Source organism: Malaclemys terrapin, chromosome 2, assembly GCF_027887155.1.
Source record: "Malaclemys terrapin pileata isolate rMalTer1 chromosome 2, rMalTer1.hap1, whole genome shotgun sequence".
NCBI lineage: Eukaryota > Metazoa > Chordata > Testudines > Emydidae > Malaclemys > Malaclemys terrapin.
The window spans coordinates 211,654,742-211,672,803 of NC_071506.1; the positions used below are offsets into that span (position 1 = coordinate 211,654,742).

The 18,062-nt window shown below is 38.9% G+C and overlaps 1 protein-coding gene across 1 annotated transcript in view; it reads left to right on the forward strand.

The window, feature by feature from the left end:
• ABHD5 (abhydrolase domain containing 5, lysophosphatidic acid acyltransferase) overlaps positions 1–18,062 on the forward strand; it is a 38,634-nt gene that overhangs the window by 7,216 nt on the left and 13,356 nt on the right. Inside the window, exons 2-5 of the mRNA XM_054019807.1 lie at positions 10,123–10,208; positions 10,462–10,834; positions 14,384–14,538; positions 17,530–17,641. Of these exons, the coding sequence (XP_053875782.1) occupies positions 10,123–10,208; positions 10,462–10,834; positions 14,384–14,538; positions 17,530–17,641 (726 nt within the window). The remainder of the gene's footprint in view (positions 1–10,122; positions 10,209–10,461; positions 10,835–14,383; positions 14,539–17,529; positions 17,642–18,062) is intronic.

The following is an 18,062-nucleotide window of genomic DNA, read 5'->3' on the forward strand; positions in this document are numbered from 1 at the left end:
TTCTCTTATGGCAGCCTGTAGTACTGTACGGCCAGTTCTGGAAGCAGCCTGAGTGTACTCGGATGCAGGCTCAGGCAGCAGTCTGATCATTTAAACTTTGCACTTGTACTCATCTCAGCTGCAAGAGCACATAATGCTTGACCCCACGTGCATCAGTGAATGCCCTCTCACACACCCTGGAATGGGGGGAGGGGGAAGTGGCAAAAGGAGGCATCAAAATTAAACAAAAATTAGAAAACAAAAAATACACAAGGGGCAGAAAAGGATGTGAGGAATTGCTGGGAGACAGAAGAGAAGAGGGCTAGGAACATGATAGGAGGAGTGAGCTAGTACCCATCTGCTGCTTTATTTCAGGTAGGGGAGCTGCACCAAAACTGAGTACCAGTATAATGTTGATCTTCTCTCCTGCCTGAATTTGCAGCTTGTTCCAACTATTCCTAATGTCATGGTATACTATACTAATCAGAAGAGATTCATTGTGTATGACTTAACTTGTTTACAATCTCTTCTTAGTATCTGGGAAGTCAGGGGCCAATGTAACATGCTGTTTATATGTACAGGAAACTTCAAGTGGCAAAATGCAATGTTTCCAAATAATTTAACATTGATAAAGTAGGTGCTGACTGTTCTAAATACAAAGTTCAAGATGCAATAAATATACAAGGAAGGCGTTTTTACCTCTGACCTAATGTAGCAATATTCTGTAATAAACTACCAAGAGCCTCTTGTTGAAATCAGGAGGTATGATGTACAGAACACTTCCTAGAAATATTGTGCAGTAGTTTTCAAAATATTACGCAGTACTTTAAATGTTGCAAAACAGTTGGATAATTCAGTAACACTAAAGTAATCACAGAACGTTTTGGACTGAAATTCTTCTAAACAGCTTTATAAGTAGGGTGATAATCCAATTGGAAGGGGAGAAAATTGGCTTCAAAGTTAACCATGAAGCAGCTCCATAAAACTGTTGGATCTTGTGGAAAATGCCAAACTGGTATTTGCAAAGGATATCATCCACCAGGGTTCTCACTTTGTGTTTTAAGCTTTCTAGTGTGTTCTCCAAGGCCCCACACTCTTGAAGATTTGTAGTCTCTGAGGGTAGTGATAGTGGGGTAGAACGTGAGCTGTATTCCTTCTATCAACATTCATGTGCCACTTCTGGAGCTTATCTCCTGTCCTTGGAATCTCCCATCCAAATTGCATCTGTGGTCACTACATCTAACTTCCAGTCCACATGGAGAAACTCTTCACCCAAATAGCTTGGTCTCTTCAGAAATAACTACTGCTCATAAAGCATCTGGACTTGTGATCTTAAATGCACTCCTCGTCTTTAGAGACCTGGTATCCCAAAAGGTCTCCTTGATTCAAACAAAGTTGAACTACCATGGTTATAGAAACAATGAGGGAGGAATCAGGTTGTGCCTCTTGTGTTGGAAAGCTCTACAAGCCTGGGAATGGATTCTGCCCCCAAGACATTCATAAAATCATTTTAGCCAGTCCCCATCGGTCTGAGGCCTGGTCTTGCACTGGGACACCCTGCTCTATTCCAACCCAGGTTAGAGATCTGTAGGTGTGGTGTTTCTGAGTAGCTGACTTGTTTCCTTCAGCCTTCTTGGAATCAGTCTTCTAGATGAAATTCCAAGTGGAAAAGATTCACAGTATGTGGACCTTGTGGACCCATTTACTTTCCTCACATAAAAAAACTATTTCCTTGACTTGTCTAACTTTGAAGACTAGCCTGTTTAATTTGGCAACTCTTTCAACCTATTGTGAATTTGTCTGCAGTTCTTTGTCACCATTTTTCATGCAGGGCATGTTTCTTACATATTACAAATACAAACTCTTTTTTTATTAAGTTATTAAATATGTTACTTATGAAATGGGTCAACATTCAAATCTGACAATGTATTCACTCATTTTAGATCCAAATGTATTGTATTTCAAATCTCTTTTCATCTTACTCATTGTAAAAATGAGTCTCACAATTTAACTATATTATACATACAGGTTTCTCACTCTAACTGTAAAAGGAGAAGGTTTCATCATGCATTCATCTTGGTCCTCTGTAATTATTTCATGCATTTTCTTAGGGTATGTCTATACTACCCGCCGGATCGGAGGGCAGCGATCGATCCAGCAGGGGTCAATTTATCGCGTCTAGTCTAGACGCAATAAATCGACCCCCTAGCACTTTCCTGTAGACTCTTGTACGCCGGTGGAGAGGCGCAGGCAGGGTTGACGGGGGAGCGTCAGCTGTCGACTCACCGCAGTGAAGACACCGCCGTGAGTAGATCTAAGTACGTCGACTTCAGCTACATTATTCACATAGTTGAAGTCACGTAACTTAGATTGAGTCCCTCCCCCCCGCCCCCCCGGTGTAGACCAGGCCATACATGAAAACCTCTGCATCCCCACAAGCTTTTTTCCCTTTCACAGCAAGATTTCAACTTTGCCTGAAATACTACCCCAAATAAAATGTAAATTTGCTTTGCTTTAAAATGTCTCCTGTTTTGAGGTCCAATGTTCTGATTAGTCTATTAGCTCTGTTGGCTTATCGAAAATCTTATGTGTATGAGGAGGAAAAAGAACTCAGACATACTAGTGAAATTAAACTCTCATCTGTTAAAACTAGACCCTGTTTTTTAAGATTTGTGCTTCATTTTGAGTCTATTGTATTTTAAAGGCCTGTATCCCAATTTGGTCTTTCAGTACTATGTAACCAAATAGCAAGATGGTATCAGATTTGATTCAAGGAGTTAGCAACTTAAAATCATTTAATTTGAATTTTTTTTAAAGTAGTTTCTAGTACTATACCTGTCCATGTCGTCTTTCCAATTTCTTGTAGTTTTACAATCATGTGCTCATATCCTTTTAAAAGTAATTTTCTCCTCTGGTGCTGTGTGAAAGATCCATATAGTCAACGGAAACAGACTAAATGTTTTAATAGGACAAACAGTGAAACTTGAAGATACAAAATACTGTCAATGCACAAAGTAAACAAACTGAAAAGAGAAATACTCTAACACATTTCCATTATAGCACTTTATTTTGTATGTAGTAATAGTAGTGGATAAAAATGTTCAGAGAAATGTGCTTTGTTGTTTGTTTTTTAAATTGATGGTGTCCTTTTTAATAGGTGGCGGGCAAATAGTTTGTTATAGAAACTTAACATCCTGCCGTGAGCACCCATGTAAGCTATGTTCAGTTTTCAGATTGTCTCAAATAACTAAACTATCAAAGCGGGAAATGAGATGCTAATAAGAACTTTTCTCTAAATTAGCCTGGTGTAACCTGTAGTTGCTGTCTGCCTTCTTTCCATACTAACTGCTTGTGTCATCCTTGACAGAGTCTTTCCCTTTGTCCTATTATGGGTCAACAATCTTAAAAGGAACTCAAAATTTAGTAACTGAAGTAGAATTTGTACTGCAAACTCTTATTACTGATTGTGATGCATAAGGCAAAAAACAAATAAACCCACAGCTTGAGTCTCAGCTCCTAGGTTGAGTTTAAAGAGTTGACAGAATAAACGTCTTGTAAATGGAATAAATTTTGATATGGAGTAGTTTAGACACAAACATGGGATTACACAATGCCACATCATTTTTCAGAGAATTGTCCTTAAGAGCCTTTTTTAATTTGAAAAAGCACGATGGAACAGAAAAGTGGATGCTTTATTGGTGTAGTCAGTTTTCTTTGCTTTTATAGCATGAAGGCACATGAATTCAGTGATGCTGAGTGAAATGCACAAAACCGAACATGTGTAAATTCAGTGGAAGAGACTAATTTATTGGCCATTCCTCCCCAAAGTTCAAAAAAGTGGTGTACCTCATCATTTATCTTTAACTTGTATATTATCCATATTTAAATATCAGCCGCTTGATGACTATTGATGTTTCCTCTGTGAAATTGTACTTGCTTAATCTTCATTGTTTTCATGACTCTATGCAGGTTAGAAAGTAGTCATATGTACAGACTGAAATCCACTCCCTTTTCAGCTAGTTGCTTTCCACTTCAGTTCAAAATTATATACACCTCTACCCCAATATAATGCGACCTGATATAACACTGGTTTGCATATAGCATGGTAACCCCGGGGCTCCGCCAACGGGGCTCCAGCGGCGCTTTAAAGGGCTCGGAGCTCTAGCCGCTGTGGGGAGTCCTGGGCCCTTTAAATCACCGTCGGAACCCTGCCGCCGCTACCCCGGGGCTCTGGCAGCGGGGCTCAGGTGGCGATTTAAAGGGCCCGGGGCTCCCCGTGGCCGGAGTCTCGGGCTCTTTAAATCACCACTGGAGCCCTGCCGCCGTTACCCCGATATAACGGGGTTTCACCTATAACGCAGTAGGGATTTTTGGCTCCCGAGGACTGCGTTATATCCGGGTAGAGGTGTAATAATGTTTTAATTTAAAGATTTTTTTAATGTAATTTTTTAACCAGATTTCTCTAGGACAGTAGTTGCCCAGCCCTCCCATTTGCTTTTCCTTTTGTCAATTTATTTTGTTATTATTTATGCAATAATGATAATCTGTAGCTTTTTAGGGCTTGATCCAGCTAAGTGATGAGCATTCTGGCCCTGATCGAGTAAAGCACGTAAGCACATGAGCAGTCTGAGTTAAGTCAAACACTTAAATGTTTTTCTGGATTGTAGCCATTGTGCTCAGAATTTTGCTGGATTGAGCCTTACAGTATTCTTCATATCTAAATTTCAAAATACCTACAATTCTGAATTCTCATGCTGGCAAAAGAGTGGGTTGTTTATTTAGACATTGCCTGCAGAAGGCAGCGGAGGAAGGCATCTGTAATTCCCTTTTGATATTGGTTTGTACTTCTGTATCTGCTCCACTGTTAATGTGTCTCAGTTTTGTACCAGTGCAATCCAACTGAAGTCCACAGAGGCCATCTCATTAATTCATTGGGTCTGGAAACAACCACCTCTGTTCATCTTGGTGCTTAGGCAGCAAAGTTCAATAGATTCTCTACCCTTTCTATGATAATCCTGTAGTGCACCTAATCTATAGACATCCAGCACCAGTTGGAAGTCTGGTGAGGGGAAAGGTTATTGTTTAGGTTGTACAACCAAAAAACATTTGGATTTAAACAGGAAATTCAGTGCAATAGTCAGGTTATCGATTTCATTTTATACAAAGTTAGAGTTGTGTAAGTGTCAGTATTCTGACCTGACCTTAAGAGTGAGAAGGATGAGTTTTAACAGGCTTTATTGTCTGTTGGCATTTATCTGACACTCAGATATTCTGTACATTTTTGTACAAAGTTGCACTAACCAATTTAATATTTGTTACACTGCATTAAAAGCAGACTGTGAAGAACTTCAAAAAGATCTCACAAAACTAAGTGATTGGTCAACAAAATGGCAAATGAAATTTAATGTGGATCAATGTAAAGTAATGCACATTGGAAGAAATAACCCCAACTATACATACAATATGATGGGGGCTAATTTAGCTACAACGAATCAGGAAAAAGATCTTGGAGTCATCGTAGATAGTTCTCTGAAGATGTCCACGTAGTGTGCAGCGGCGGTCAAAAAAGCAAACAGGATGTTAGGAATCATTAAAAAGGGGATAGAAAATAAGATGGAGAGTATCTTATTGCCCTTGTATAAATCCATGCTATGCCCACATCTTGAATACTATGTACAGATGTGGTCTCCTCATCTCAAAAAAAGATATACTGGCATTAGAAAAGGTTCAGAGAAGGGCAACTAAAATGATTAAGGGTTTGGAACGGGTCCCATATGCGGAGAGATTAAAGAGGCGAGGACTTTTCAGCTTGAAATAGAGGAGACTAAGGGGGGATATGATAGAGGTATATAAAATCATGAGCGATGTGGAGAAAGTAGATAAGGAAAAGTTATTTACTTATTCCCATAATACAAGAACTAGGGGCCACCAAATGAAATTAATGGGCAGCAGGTTTAAAACAAATAAAAGGAAGTTCTTCTTCACACAGCGCACAGTCAACTTGTGGAACACCTTGCCTGAGGAGGTTGTGAAGGCTAGGACTATAACAGCGTTTAAAAGAGAACTGGATAAATTCATGGAGGTTAAGTCCGTTAATGGATATTAGCCAGGATGGGTAAGGAAGGGTGTCCCTAGCCTCTGTTTGTCAGAGGGTGGAGATGGATGGCAGGAGAGAGATCACTTGATCATTGCCAGGTATCTCCTGTTTCAAGTGGTTCAAACTACCAACCTCACCTGTATTTTACAGCATGCATACTGACAGGTGCACCTAATTTGGGAGGGTGTCTCAGACAGTGATTTTTTCCACACTGCTCCATTCTTAGGTGGTTCCACGTCTGTGGTTTATTAGATGATATGAAGAACTTTTTGGCTTTGATGCCAGGAAAGATGTTAAACCAAAGATTGGATTGGCAATTAACTTTTCTTAGAGATGAGCTAGATAAGGGAGCTATTTGAGCTTTCTCTGGGTTCAAGTTTGTATTCTCTTGAATGAGGCCTACTTGTGCTGTGGTTAATGGGGTCCCCATGCACTTAATTTGCTTCTTTATGGCAATCTAGTTACGTTTCCTCTGACTCATGCTCTGAACATAGTTTTGAAAGCTCTCATGCCTTTTAAGCCCTTAGAGACTTCCTCAAGTTATTTTAAGGTGGTTGCTGGTAAACTTTCACTTGCTTGAAAATTGTGTGAACTGTAGATTCTGTCCTACATGGAACCATATCAGTGTTCTATCAAGTCAAAGATGTCATTAAAAGGACATTGTCTACTTAAAAAAAATACTTCACTGAAATTCTTTTTGCCTGTTGGTGTTACAAGGGTCATCAAAAATGAGTACAACTGAAAGATTAGAGAGGTTATTTTCTCTTTCTTTTTTTGTTTACTTAGTGTATTTGATAGCATTTAGTATAGTGAGTGTCTGTTTCTCCTTGTATATTCAATATCAGGTGATTTTTTGTTTTGTTTGGTAGCTTCACACAGCAACTGAGGAATGAAACCACTTTAAAAAAAAACAACAGAAAATGTGATTGTAAAACTATATAAATTGACAGGAAGATTCTGGGGAAAGTGTAGGACCTGAAACCACTTTAAGCTTTGACTAGTTTTCAAATTGATTGTATCCTTTTAATACATGCTCACTGTTGCCCTCTGCCTATTGCAGTCAGGATTACATACTCTACATGTCAAATTTGCTTTGCTTCTCAACCCCAGCAGTGTGTAAGCTTGTTATGTAGATGATGAAGCTACCCTGGCCATTTACCTGCCTGATCTTGGTCACCTTTTACTGCTCTGCAGTTAGCTGCTTGTCATATCAAAGACTTATTCGTTCTTTTTAAAAAAAAAAAAAAAAAAATATTTTTGAAGGCATGAAACTAAGAATCTGGAATGAAAAATATAAAAACCTTTAATTCAGATAACTAAGCGAGTATATCTTTGTATTTATGAGAACTCTAAACCTTCAATTTCCTTTAATAATTCATCCACCGATTGTAGGGTGCAAATTTATTTAACAGAAATTAAAATAGGCAATACAAAAATAAAGCTACTTTTAGTCATTTAAATATGACAGATTTAGCACAGATAGAGGAAACTAAATACTTGTTTTCAGAAGACTGAAGTTTGCCCATCCCAAAGAAAAGATACAAGTAACAATGTGCCGGGTGTACCAACCCAGCACTGGGCCACTGGGGCCTGACCAATCAGGGAACTAACACTGAAATCTATCAGTTGGGACAGGAGACCACACCCCTTTACCCTTGCTGCGCATGCTTCAGGTGGAAGGGACAGATTAAAGGAGGCAGCCCAGCTCAGTCTGGGCTGGCTGAGGAGGGGGAAGGACATGTGCTGCAGGCTCCTGTAGAGGCGACTGCGACTCTCCAAACTGTGGGAACTGTGGACCTGGACAGCTCTGAGGATGGCCAGCAGACCTGCACTGCCACCATTTTGACATGTTTGTTACAGCTGTCTTTAACAGTAGAGAAATTTCCTTATTGCTAAAATGTTTTTCCCCTTTTAAAGAAATTTTGAGGGTTTTTTTCTTTAATCAAGATATGGCTTAGACATTTATACAGTATCAGTTTGAGGGTGTGGGAAGAAAAGCGATTGGGTGTTAAACTGCTGATCTCAGGATCATGTGGTAATATTCTTCAGCTTAGTATATCACTAGAAGAGACATTTGACTTAACACAGTGGCCCAAAAGATACCAAGGTGGTGTTATAATCAGTTTTTAAGACAGTAATTAATTAAAACTAAATTGATTATATCAATTGATAATTTTCATTAAACTGTTTTAAATTTCATGGTACAAGTAGCTGGTTAATAGTTGGCCAAATTGCTTTGTGCTGATGCCAAATATACTTTTTCAAAAAAAAATCTAAATTTTAGATAGCTAGACTTGTCGATCAGCTTGGAAACCAACTGTATTCAAATACTCTATCTCGTGGGACTTGATCCAGATCCCATTAAAAGTCAGTGTAAAGACTTCCATTGACTTCAATGGCCTTTGGAAGAGAGCCTTGGGGTCAGATGCAACTCCCGTGACTTAAAAGTCAATGGAAAGATTCTCATTCTAAGGGGAGTTGGATTGGTCCCTCATACAGCATTAAGGTGATCCTTGAGTGCAGTGTTCTACAGTCTTTAGCATTGGTAGAAGCAAATATTTAATTGCTTTATTTTCTTTCACAAATGCCAAGAGACTGGGCAAACAAAAAGGTGGAAACATAAAGGGGGGAAAAGCATAATTGAGGCAAAATGATGTAAAAAAAACCCCCAAAAACCTAACAAGAAAACGAGTTTTAAGAGTATTATAAGAAAAAAAAGTTTTTGAAAATGTGTAACCTTTAGTTTGATTTGAAATTCTAATTTAGCTGTCTTGTGTTGTCTGTCTTCCTCTACTGTTAGTATTTAAAAAAAATCAACATGAGAATGTATGGTAGACATGTTTGGACATAGGCACGAACTCCATGGGTGCTCCAGGGTTGGAGCACCCAAAAATGATGGGTGCTGAGCCACAGCCCCCATATCAACTCCCCTCTCAGAACCTCCCGCCTGCCGGTGGACCTCACGGATCAGCGCCTCCCACCCACCATGATCAGCTGTTTCATGGCGTGCAGGAAGTTGTGGGGGGAAGAAGCGAGGGGGCATAATGGGGTGGGGACAAGGCCTGGGGCAGTGCCAGAGGTTGAGCACCCCCCAGCACATTGGAAAGTTGGTGCCTGTGTGTTGGGATGCCAATGCCTAATGAGCTGACTTAAGAGGTAGAATTTGAAAAGTCCACTTGGCATAGGGAGTTTGGGAATTTTCCCAGGAGAGTGCCATCACTTTCTGCAGACTTTGACCTTATTTTAAAATCAGTTAATTAATTAATTGAAACCCTGGAAGTTTCTAACCCTTACGGGTGTAAAGAGACTCTTCCAAACAAAAATTGTAGTTAAAGCAATGCAGTGCAGTCTTCCTAAATCTACAAACTTATGCCATTGCCTCTGCTGCTGTTCAGAACTTCCACAATATGAAACTTGGGATGTGGGATGCATGTTTTACTTTTATTTAACATTTTTTTTAATGTTCTTAAGAGCCTGCTCCTGCAAGATGCTGAGTGCCTTCAGTTCACTGATTGATCTGAGCACCTGAGAGGATAATGTAGTATTTGTTTTTAAACGTGTTTATTGAGAAATTGAACACAGCTCCTAAATTCTGATGGTTTAAACAAATCACTTTTTTACACAGAAAGGTCATGATTCAGAGTGACTGTTGTAAAGGTAACTAAATATTATTGAATGGCAATGGACCCAGATTATGAAATGCTGAATTCTGATTGACTGTCTTTCTTCTATAATCACCTGCTCTATGTGTATCTGATCTGTGCTATCTGCAGCTTCACTGGGCACGCTCATCAGACTTTCCCTGTTGTGTTACTGCTTAAGCTTATGACACAAACGAACAAGTAAGGAGAAATTAAAGGCTGAAACTCCATGTCATGCTCGTGGTCCTTGTACATAATGGTCTGGTGTACTTGTGTGCTCTACTTGGGGCAATACTTGAAGATCATTAAAGCTTCAGCTAATGCAGAATGAAGGTAGCTTGTTTATATACCGTATATTCCAATTTATTTATAAACCTATTTATTTTGTGTTTACTGCTTCTGTAGGTCAGGATGGCTATCTAGTTGGCTTCCTGCATGGTGCCCCACATCACTGCCACATCTTAAAGAAGCTGAAGAGAAAATACTGAAGTGTAAGTATTTTTACACATCTGGAGTATACCCAGATCTCATGTAACTTTTCATGAGAAACAATCATTGCTATTTTTAATGCATTGCAATGAAGCAAACATGACTGTAGTATAGATTCTCAGTGTTCCCTTGTTTAGGATCTTTGACCCTGATCTGAAAGATACCTGATATTCCTGCCCTAGACTTCCACTGAACAGACTGCTAGATATGATTAACAAAATAAAAAGTATCTGAACTGTTTTTTTTTTCCTTCAGGTATCACAAGCACGTACAGTAAACAATATGTCTTCATATCCAATGGAAATAAAATATGGACGCTAACATTCTCTCAGGACCTCTCATATAAAACTCCACTTGTTCTCCTCCATGGGTTTGGAGGAGGTGTTGGACTTTGGGCTCTCAATTTTGAAGAGCTTTGCGAAAATAGGACCGTTTATGCATTTGACCTCTTGGGATTTGGGCGTAGTAGTAGACCACAGTTTGACACTGATGCAGAAGAAGCAGAAAATCAGTTTGTAGAAGCTGTAGAAGAATGGAGACAGGAGGTAGGGCTGGACAGAATGATTTTACTTGGCCATAATCTGGGTGGATTCCTGGCTGCTGCTTACTCACTGAAGTACCCATCAAGGTATGTGAAAATAAAGGGATAAAGGAAATCTTTGCTGTCTCTTACTAATGTTAATACTACACATCTGTATTCATTTGAAGTGCAGCAGAATGTAAAACCAAGTTCTTTCTGAATTAGTTTTAGTTGTAAAAATTGGCTCAAGACTTGATTTAAAGAGACACTATCATCTAGTTTACACCCCAAATGCAAATTGTTTTTTTTTTTTCTGAGTAGAAAAATATGAATACAGTATGAGTAGAAATTCTTTGTTTATGTTCTAACCATCAACCATTTTTGTTAAACATCCTCTTGCAGTGCTCTGAACCTGAACAGAAGAATCAGTTAATGCATGAGAATCAAAAAGTAAAACAGCCATCCTGGAGCATGTTGTAGTTAGAGTTAAATATTGTACTATTAATAATCTGCCTTAACATAACTTTTAAAGTATATATTTACAAATTGTTCAGACATCATAAGCTGCAGATGCATTTGCATAATAAAAACATTAATAACATAACTCCCATAGTAGGCAGGATGAACCAACAAATTAATGACCTCTAGGTGATTTTTCTGATTTTAGGAGTCCATTGCTGTCTCCTGTTCCCCGACCCTTATTTATACAAGGATGTCATAATGTCTCTTTTTTCTGTTTTTAATCAGACTGTGACATTACAGTCAAATAAATTATATTTGAGTATTATGTGTCCTTTTAAAAGTAAAATTTCTGTTTTAGTATTTTTCCCTCTCCCCACCCTGGTAGGTTAACATTAAGGTATAAGTATGGCTGCATTTTTCTCTCCAACTTATCATTAGAAATCAGAGATTCTTAGCCAATAGGAGATAAATACTTGCTTGGTTTAAGCTAAAAATAATTTTCTTGTTAAATCTGTGTATTTAAATGAAAATACAGTATATTGTTTTACCCCTTCCAATGGGTGAATCTCTTATAAGGGGGATCTTAGTAGGGATGAATCTAGGAAGACAGACCCCACACTGAATAGTTTATACTATTCTATATACTATACACTGAAGTGTAAGTACAATATTTATATTCTATTTGATTTATTTTATAATTGTATGGTAAAAATAAGAAAGTATCATTTTTCCAGTAATAGTGTTCAGTGACACTTTTGTATTTTATTTCTGATTTTGAAAGCAAGTAGTTTTTAAGTGAGGTGAAACTTGGGGAAGAAAAATCGGACTCCTGAAAGGGGTAAAATAGACTGGAAAGGTTGAGAGCCACTGCTCTAATGCATATCTGGTGCTGCGGAAACCTGTACTTTAAAAAAAAAAAAAAAAAATGCTACCGAAATTATTCCAGAGCTGCAGTTATTAATGTTTGGGCAGGGGGACTCTGAAATATTCCTTAGATTAATGTTTTGAGTGGAGCTTTTTTGTGGTTATTCTCTAGCATCTTTGGTCTCTCCTGGGTTTGTCAGGTGACTTATTTAAAAGTAGGCAAGTTATTATGTTATCAAACCCCTTAAACACCAGATCATAGAATCATAGGGTTAGAAGGGACCACAAGGGTCATTTAGTGTAACCCTTGCCAAAATACAGCATTTGTTGTAGCTAAACCATCCAAGACAGATGGCTATCCAGCCTCCCTTTGAAAGCCTGCAGTGGAAGAACTTCACAGCCTCCCTAGTCAGTCTGTTTCATTGTCCTACTGTTCATACAGTTAAGAAGCTTTTCCTGAGATTTAATCCAAATCTGCTATGCTGTAGTTTGAACCCATTGCCTCTTGCCCTGCCCTCTCTGTCAAGAGAACTTTTCTCCATAATTTTTTATGGCAGCCTTTCAAATATTTGAAGACCACTTTCATGTCCCCCCTTAGTGTCTCCTTTTCCTAATTAAACATACCCAGTTCCTTCAGCCTTTGTTTATATGTATTCCATCACTTTGATAATCTTTGTCGCTCACGTCTGAATCCTTTCCAGTTTCTTTACCTTCTTTCTATACCGGGGTAGGCAACCTATGGCACGCGTGCCAAAGGCAGCACGCGAGCTGATTTTCAGTGGCAATCACACTGCCCGGGTCCTGGCCACCGGTCTGGGGGCTCTGCATTTTAATTTAATTTTAAATGAAGCTTCTTAAACATTTTAAAAACCTTATTTACTTTACATACAACAATAGTTTAGTTCTATATTATAGACTTTTAGAAAGAGACCTTCTAAAAACTTTAAAATGTATTACTGGCATGCGAAACCTTAAATTAGAGTGAATAAATGAAGACTCGGCACACCACTTATGAAAGGTTGCTGACCCCTGTTCTATACATTGGTGACTAAAATTGGACACAGTACTCCAGCTAAGGCAGGGGTTCTCAAACTGGGGGTCGGGACCCCTCAGGGGGTCACGAGGTTATTATATAGGGGTCGCAAGCTGTCAGCCTCCACCTCCAAACCCCACTTTGCATCCAGCATTTATAATGGCATAAATATATAAAAAAGTGTTTTTTAATTTATAAGGTGGGTCGCACTCAGAGACTTGCTATGTTAAAGGGGTCACCAGTACAAAAGTTTGAGAACCACTGAGCTAAGGCCTAACCAGTGCTGAGTAGAGCGGTACTGTCACCTTGTATGACTTGCATGCTGTGCCTTTGTTAATGCAACCTAAAATTGCATTTGCGTTTTTTGCACTGCTGACTCATGTTTAGGTTGTGATCCACCACAACTCCCAGATCCTTCTCAGTAATGCTGCTGCCAAGCTAGTTATCCCCTGTTCTGTATTTGTGCATTTGGTTTTTCTTCACCAAGTGTAGCACCTTACATTTGTCTTTGTTGAATTTCATTTTGTTGTCTATAGCCCAGTTCTCCAATTTATCAAGAGCCCTCTGAATTTTAGCTCTGCCCTCCAAAGTGTTGGCAACCCTCCACCCCCCCGCCAGTTTTGTGTCATCTGCAAATTTGATCAATATGCTCTCTATTCCTACATTCAGGTTATTAATAAAGATGTTAAAGAACATTGGACCCAGCACAGATCCCTTTGGAACCCCACTTGAGACCTCCAGTCTGACATCGTTTCATTAACAGTTACTCTTTGTGATTGTTTAATCAATTGTGTATCTACTTAATGGTAGTTCTGCTAAGCACGCATTTCTCCAGCTTACGTACCAGAATGTCATGTGGGACTGAGTCAAAAGCCTTGCTGAAGTCCAGATGCATTATGTCCACTGCATTTCCCCTATCCATCAAGCCAGTTAGCCTGTCACAGAAGGAAATCAAGCTGGTTTGGCATGATTTGTTCTTGGTAAATCCATGCTGGCTGCTAGTGATTACCCCTTCTGCTATATCCTCTACCTAATTTACAAGGACAAATCTGATCTTTCTAGCTCACAGAATACAGTGCCTAACAGCTGGTTTTGTGTTGATTCTTCTCTTCGATTTTACTTTCTTATGCTAATGAGAGATCAGAAATTAGATCATAGGATATGACAGTGATGGTGAATAACATAGATTATTTAATTTTCAGATAGCTAGCTTTAATATTTCTCATTTCACAATAAATTGTGAGAGACTTCAAACCATTTTATATACACTAAACCTCCCAAACCTTTTTTGCCAACAGGGTAAAGCACCTTATCTTAGTGGAGCCATGGGGTTTTCCAGAGAGGCCTGACAATGCTGAACAAGAAAGACCAATTCCAATCTGGATTAAAGCACTAGGAGCTATGTTGAGTCCATTTAATCCATTAGCTGGGCTCAGGTTAGCAGGACCCTTTGGTGAGTGCTAATTAATATTTGTTAAAATACTATTTCTATTTATTTTAAATATGAATACAGAGCAAACATTTCATTAAGATGTTGCCTTCTTGTAATTGCTAATTGCCTTCTTATAAATAGTTTTTGGCCCATCATTTATTTCATAAAGCATCTGGAGCCACATCACCCATCTATCATGAGTTTAAAAAAAAAAAAGTGGAATATCTAGCCTTTGTTTACATTTGAACTACCTGTATTCTTTAAAATATATATATAATATAATTTAATATGCAAATTGGAAAGAGGCTTTTGTGTGTTTTAAAAGCTTGACTAAGGTAATTAGCCTTTTGGACATATTAATTTGTTACTTTGCAAACAAGATTACTCTTTGAAGTAGAGGCTTTTCTAATTTACATAATAGGACTATTCGATTATCAAGTGGTTGCACAGAAATAAAGCTAACAGATGATGCCTCTAACTTAAAAATTCAGTTTAGTTATTCTTAACAGTATTCCACTCTTTTTGGGGAATGTGGAAATTCTAATTTAAAAATAGATTGCTGTGCCAAAGAAAATTTTCTCTAAAATGCAACCGTTGTTCATCGTCTTTCATAGATTTAAAAACCCCCAACAATCCTAGCTTCTGTTGTAATTCTTCATGAACATCTGTTCAATTTTTTCACATAAGGAAGGGGTTCCTTTCTTCCTATTCTATTGTGGATTAATCGTAGATTCTGACTTTCCGATGAGGGGGTGAGATTCTTTCTGGTGACGGGATGAGAATAATTAAATCCATTTATAAGTTAGAAACTCTATTACTTGATTTAATGTGGAGTATTCATTTTTTAAATTATCTAGACAACACGCACAAAAAAACCTATCCAAAGGTTCAAGTTGTCTTTGATAAACATTAAAAATACAAGCTGACTTGATCAACAAAAGCAAATACAGAAGTAGTCTTAAAACTGAAAAGGGAGATGACCCTCACACTCACCAATATATCGCAGCCCTTTGCTTCCTTCTCTCACCCTACATTCCAGGAAAAATATTTGGCAATGTCGCCTTAAGATCAATAAACTTGGACTTATGACAGAGTGGAAAATGCATTCCAAAATGGGGCCACCCACGGAAAATGCCCTGCTGGTAGTCTCCACTTTATTGAAGTGCAGGCACTTCATTTGTAGCAGGATGGTACATAGAAATAAGCAGTCTCTCAAATACTAGGTCCAAAACCAGTTTTGGGGTTGTAAATCTAAAACGGCACTTTAAACTCTATGTAGAATACTACGAAAAGCCAGTGCAAATAACTTAGCATTGGTGTCATGCTCATGACTAAAACCTCCACTTAATAAGTGAGCTGCAACCTATTGCATTAGGTTCAGTTTCTGAACTGATTTAAAGTGTAACCCTACATAAAGTATATTGCAATAGTTTGATCTCAAGATTATAACAACATGGATCATGGTGACAAGGTCTACATAAATGGTCATAGCCCTTTGGCCAGAAACTGGTGGGGGAAGCAGCATTATGATCCTTGCTGTTGCTGTGACTGTTTACCAGCATTTGAGGATTGAACCTTACCTCCAGATTATAAACCCAAGTCATAAATGGTGAGGTCACATCTTCAATTAAAGATGGAGATATAGTCTTCGACATGTCTTCCGTTTGCTACCCCCTTTTACTAGCACCGATTCTGTCTTATCTGGGTTGACCTTCAGCCAGCAATCCCTCATTCATTCCCCAGATACTGGAAAAGGCATTTAATAGTGGATTATGGATAGGATTTTCAAAACAACTCAGTGGTGTCCTAACTTTACTATCATTGAAGCCAATGGTAAAACGGTTATTGGCGTCACTGAGAGTAGAGTTAGACTAACTCTGAGTCGTATGATTACATATACAAAATATGTTAAATAACGTTCTTTTAAGGTTGCAAAGTCAACCACTTGAAAATGAAAAGAAAGCTAAGAACAATATCTTAATGTGTACAAAAGGACAGAATGAGGATTGCATGGACAACTTTAATTGTGACATTCCCTAATTTTCAAGTGCCTGGTTTTGCAACCAAAATAATGTTGTTCTTATAATGTAGTTTTTGTATGTAATTTCCTAGAGAATTTTTTTTAAGAAAAAGGTTTTAAAAAAACCCTTAAATTCAATTACACCTCTACCTCGATATAACGCTGTCCTCGGAAGCCAAAAAAACTTACCACGTTATAAGTGAAACCGCGTTATATCGAACTTGCTTTGATCCACCGGAGTGCGCAGCCACGCCCCCCCGGAGCACTGCTTTACCGCGTTGTATCCGAATTTGTGTTATATCGGGTCGCGTTATATTGGGGTAGAGGTGTACTATAGTTCCCACATCATCAGTAGGGTTCAGCCAGCAAACCTCCAGCCCAGACGTCTGCCTCTTGAGCTACAGGACTAAATAAATCAGCTGGCAACAGGAGAAGGCTGTTCCTCCAAGAGGGGGTTATGAGCCACTCAGGCCATATGCAAGGTCCAGGAGTTAAAGGAAGGAACCTGGCCTGGCTATCTCCTCCAGCACATCCTCCCTGCCAGGAGTTGGGGTGCTCCTACCCCATGTAGAGTCCTCAGGGTGGGGAATGGTTTGTTGGAGCCATGTGCTGGGTCTGGAGAGTTGGCTTAGTGGAGCCTGGCCCAGCCCAGTTCCTCTATCTTGACCCCTTTACTCCCCCTCTGCTGCAGCTGCTCTCAGGCCTTTGCCATACAGCGTGTGTGGAGGGGTTGGGGGGTTGCGGCTGCTGCTCTGATGCAGTGTGGTGCCCATTCCTTTTAGAATGTGTCCATTTGTTTTGATATCATACATGGTGCCAGAATTTTCCTAAGGAATGCAAATGATGGAAGGGGAGATGGTGACTTGTCCAAAATTATCTCAGCCACAACCTCCAGGACCTTTTTATAATGGGAAAGTGTTAGTCAACCTAAATAAAGGAGGTTACTACCAGCTCTCCCATAATTATTTTTTAAACTTTTTTTTTTTCAACAGGATTAAGCCTTGTACAGCGTTTAAGACCAGACTTCAAGCGAAAATATTCCTCTATGTTTGATGATAACACTGTGACTGAATATATCTACCACTGCAACGTACAGTCACCCAGGTGATAAGTTTGCCAAAATATTTTTGAAATTAATCTGTTTCATAACTCAACAGCCACCCTTCTCATCCTTCAGTACCCCCAGTAATGCACGCACACTGGTTTTTTATTGTAAGGTTGTTTGTTAGGCTGCTAGCATTTAATGTGTTAATTTTAAAAGCAAAACAATATTGAACTTTGCTTGTTCATTTATCTCTTTGCAATCCTAATTTTAGGTCCACCAAGTTTGAGTTTATTTCTCTTTTTTTTTTTTTTAATTTTTTTTTTTACTTTGGCTGAACACTTGGGAGCTAAGTTTCAATCGAAAGGATGTTCTTATAAGAATGCCCCCACTGGGTCAGACCAATGGTCTATCTAGCCTAGTATCCTGTCTTCCAACAGTGGCCAGTATCAGATGCTTCAAAGGGAATGACCAGAACAGGGC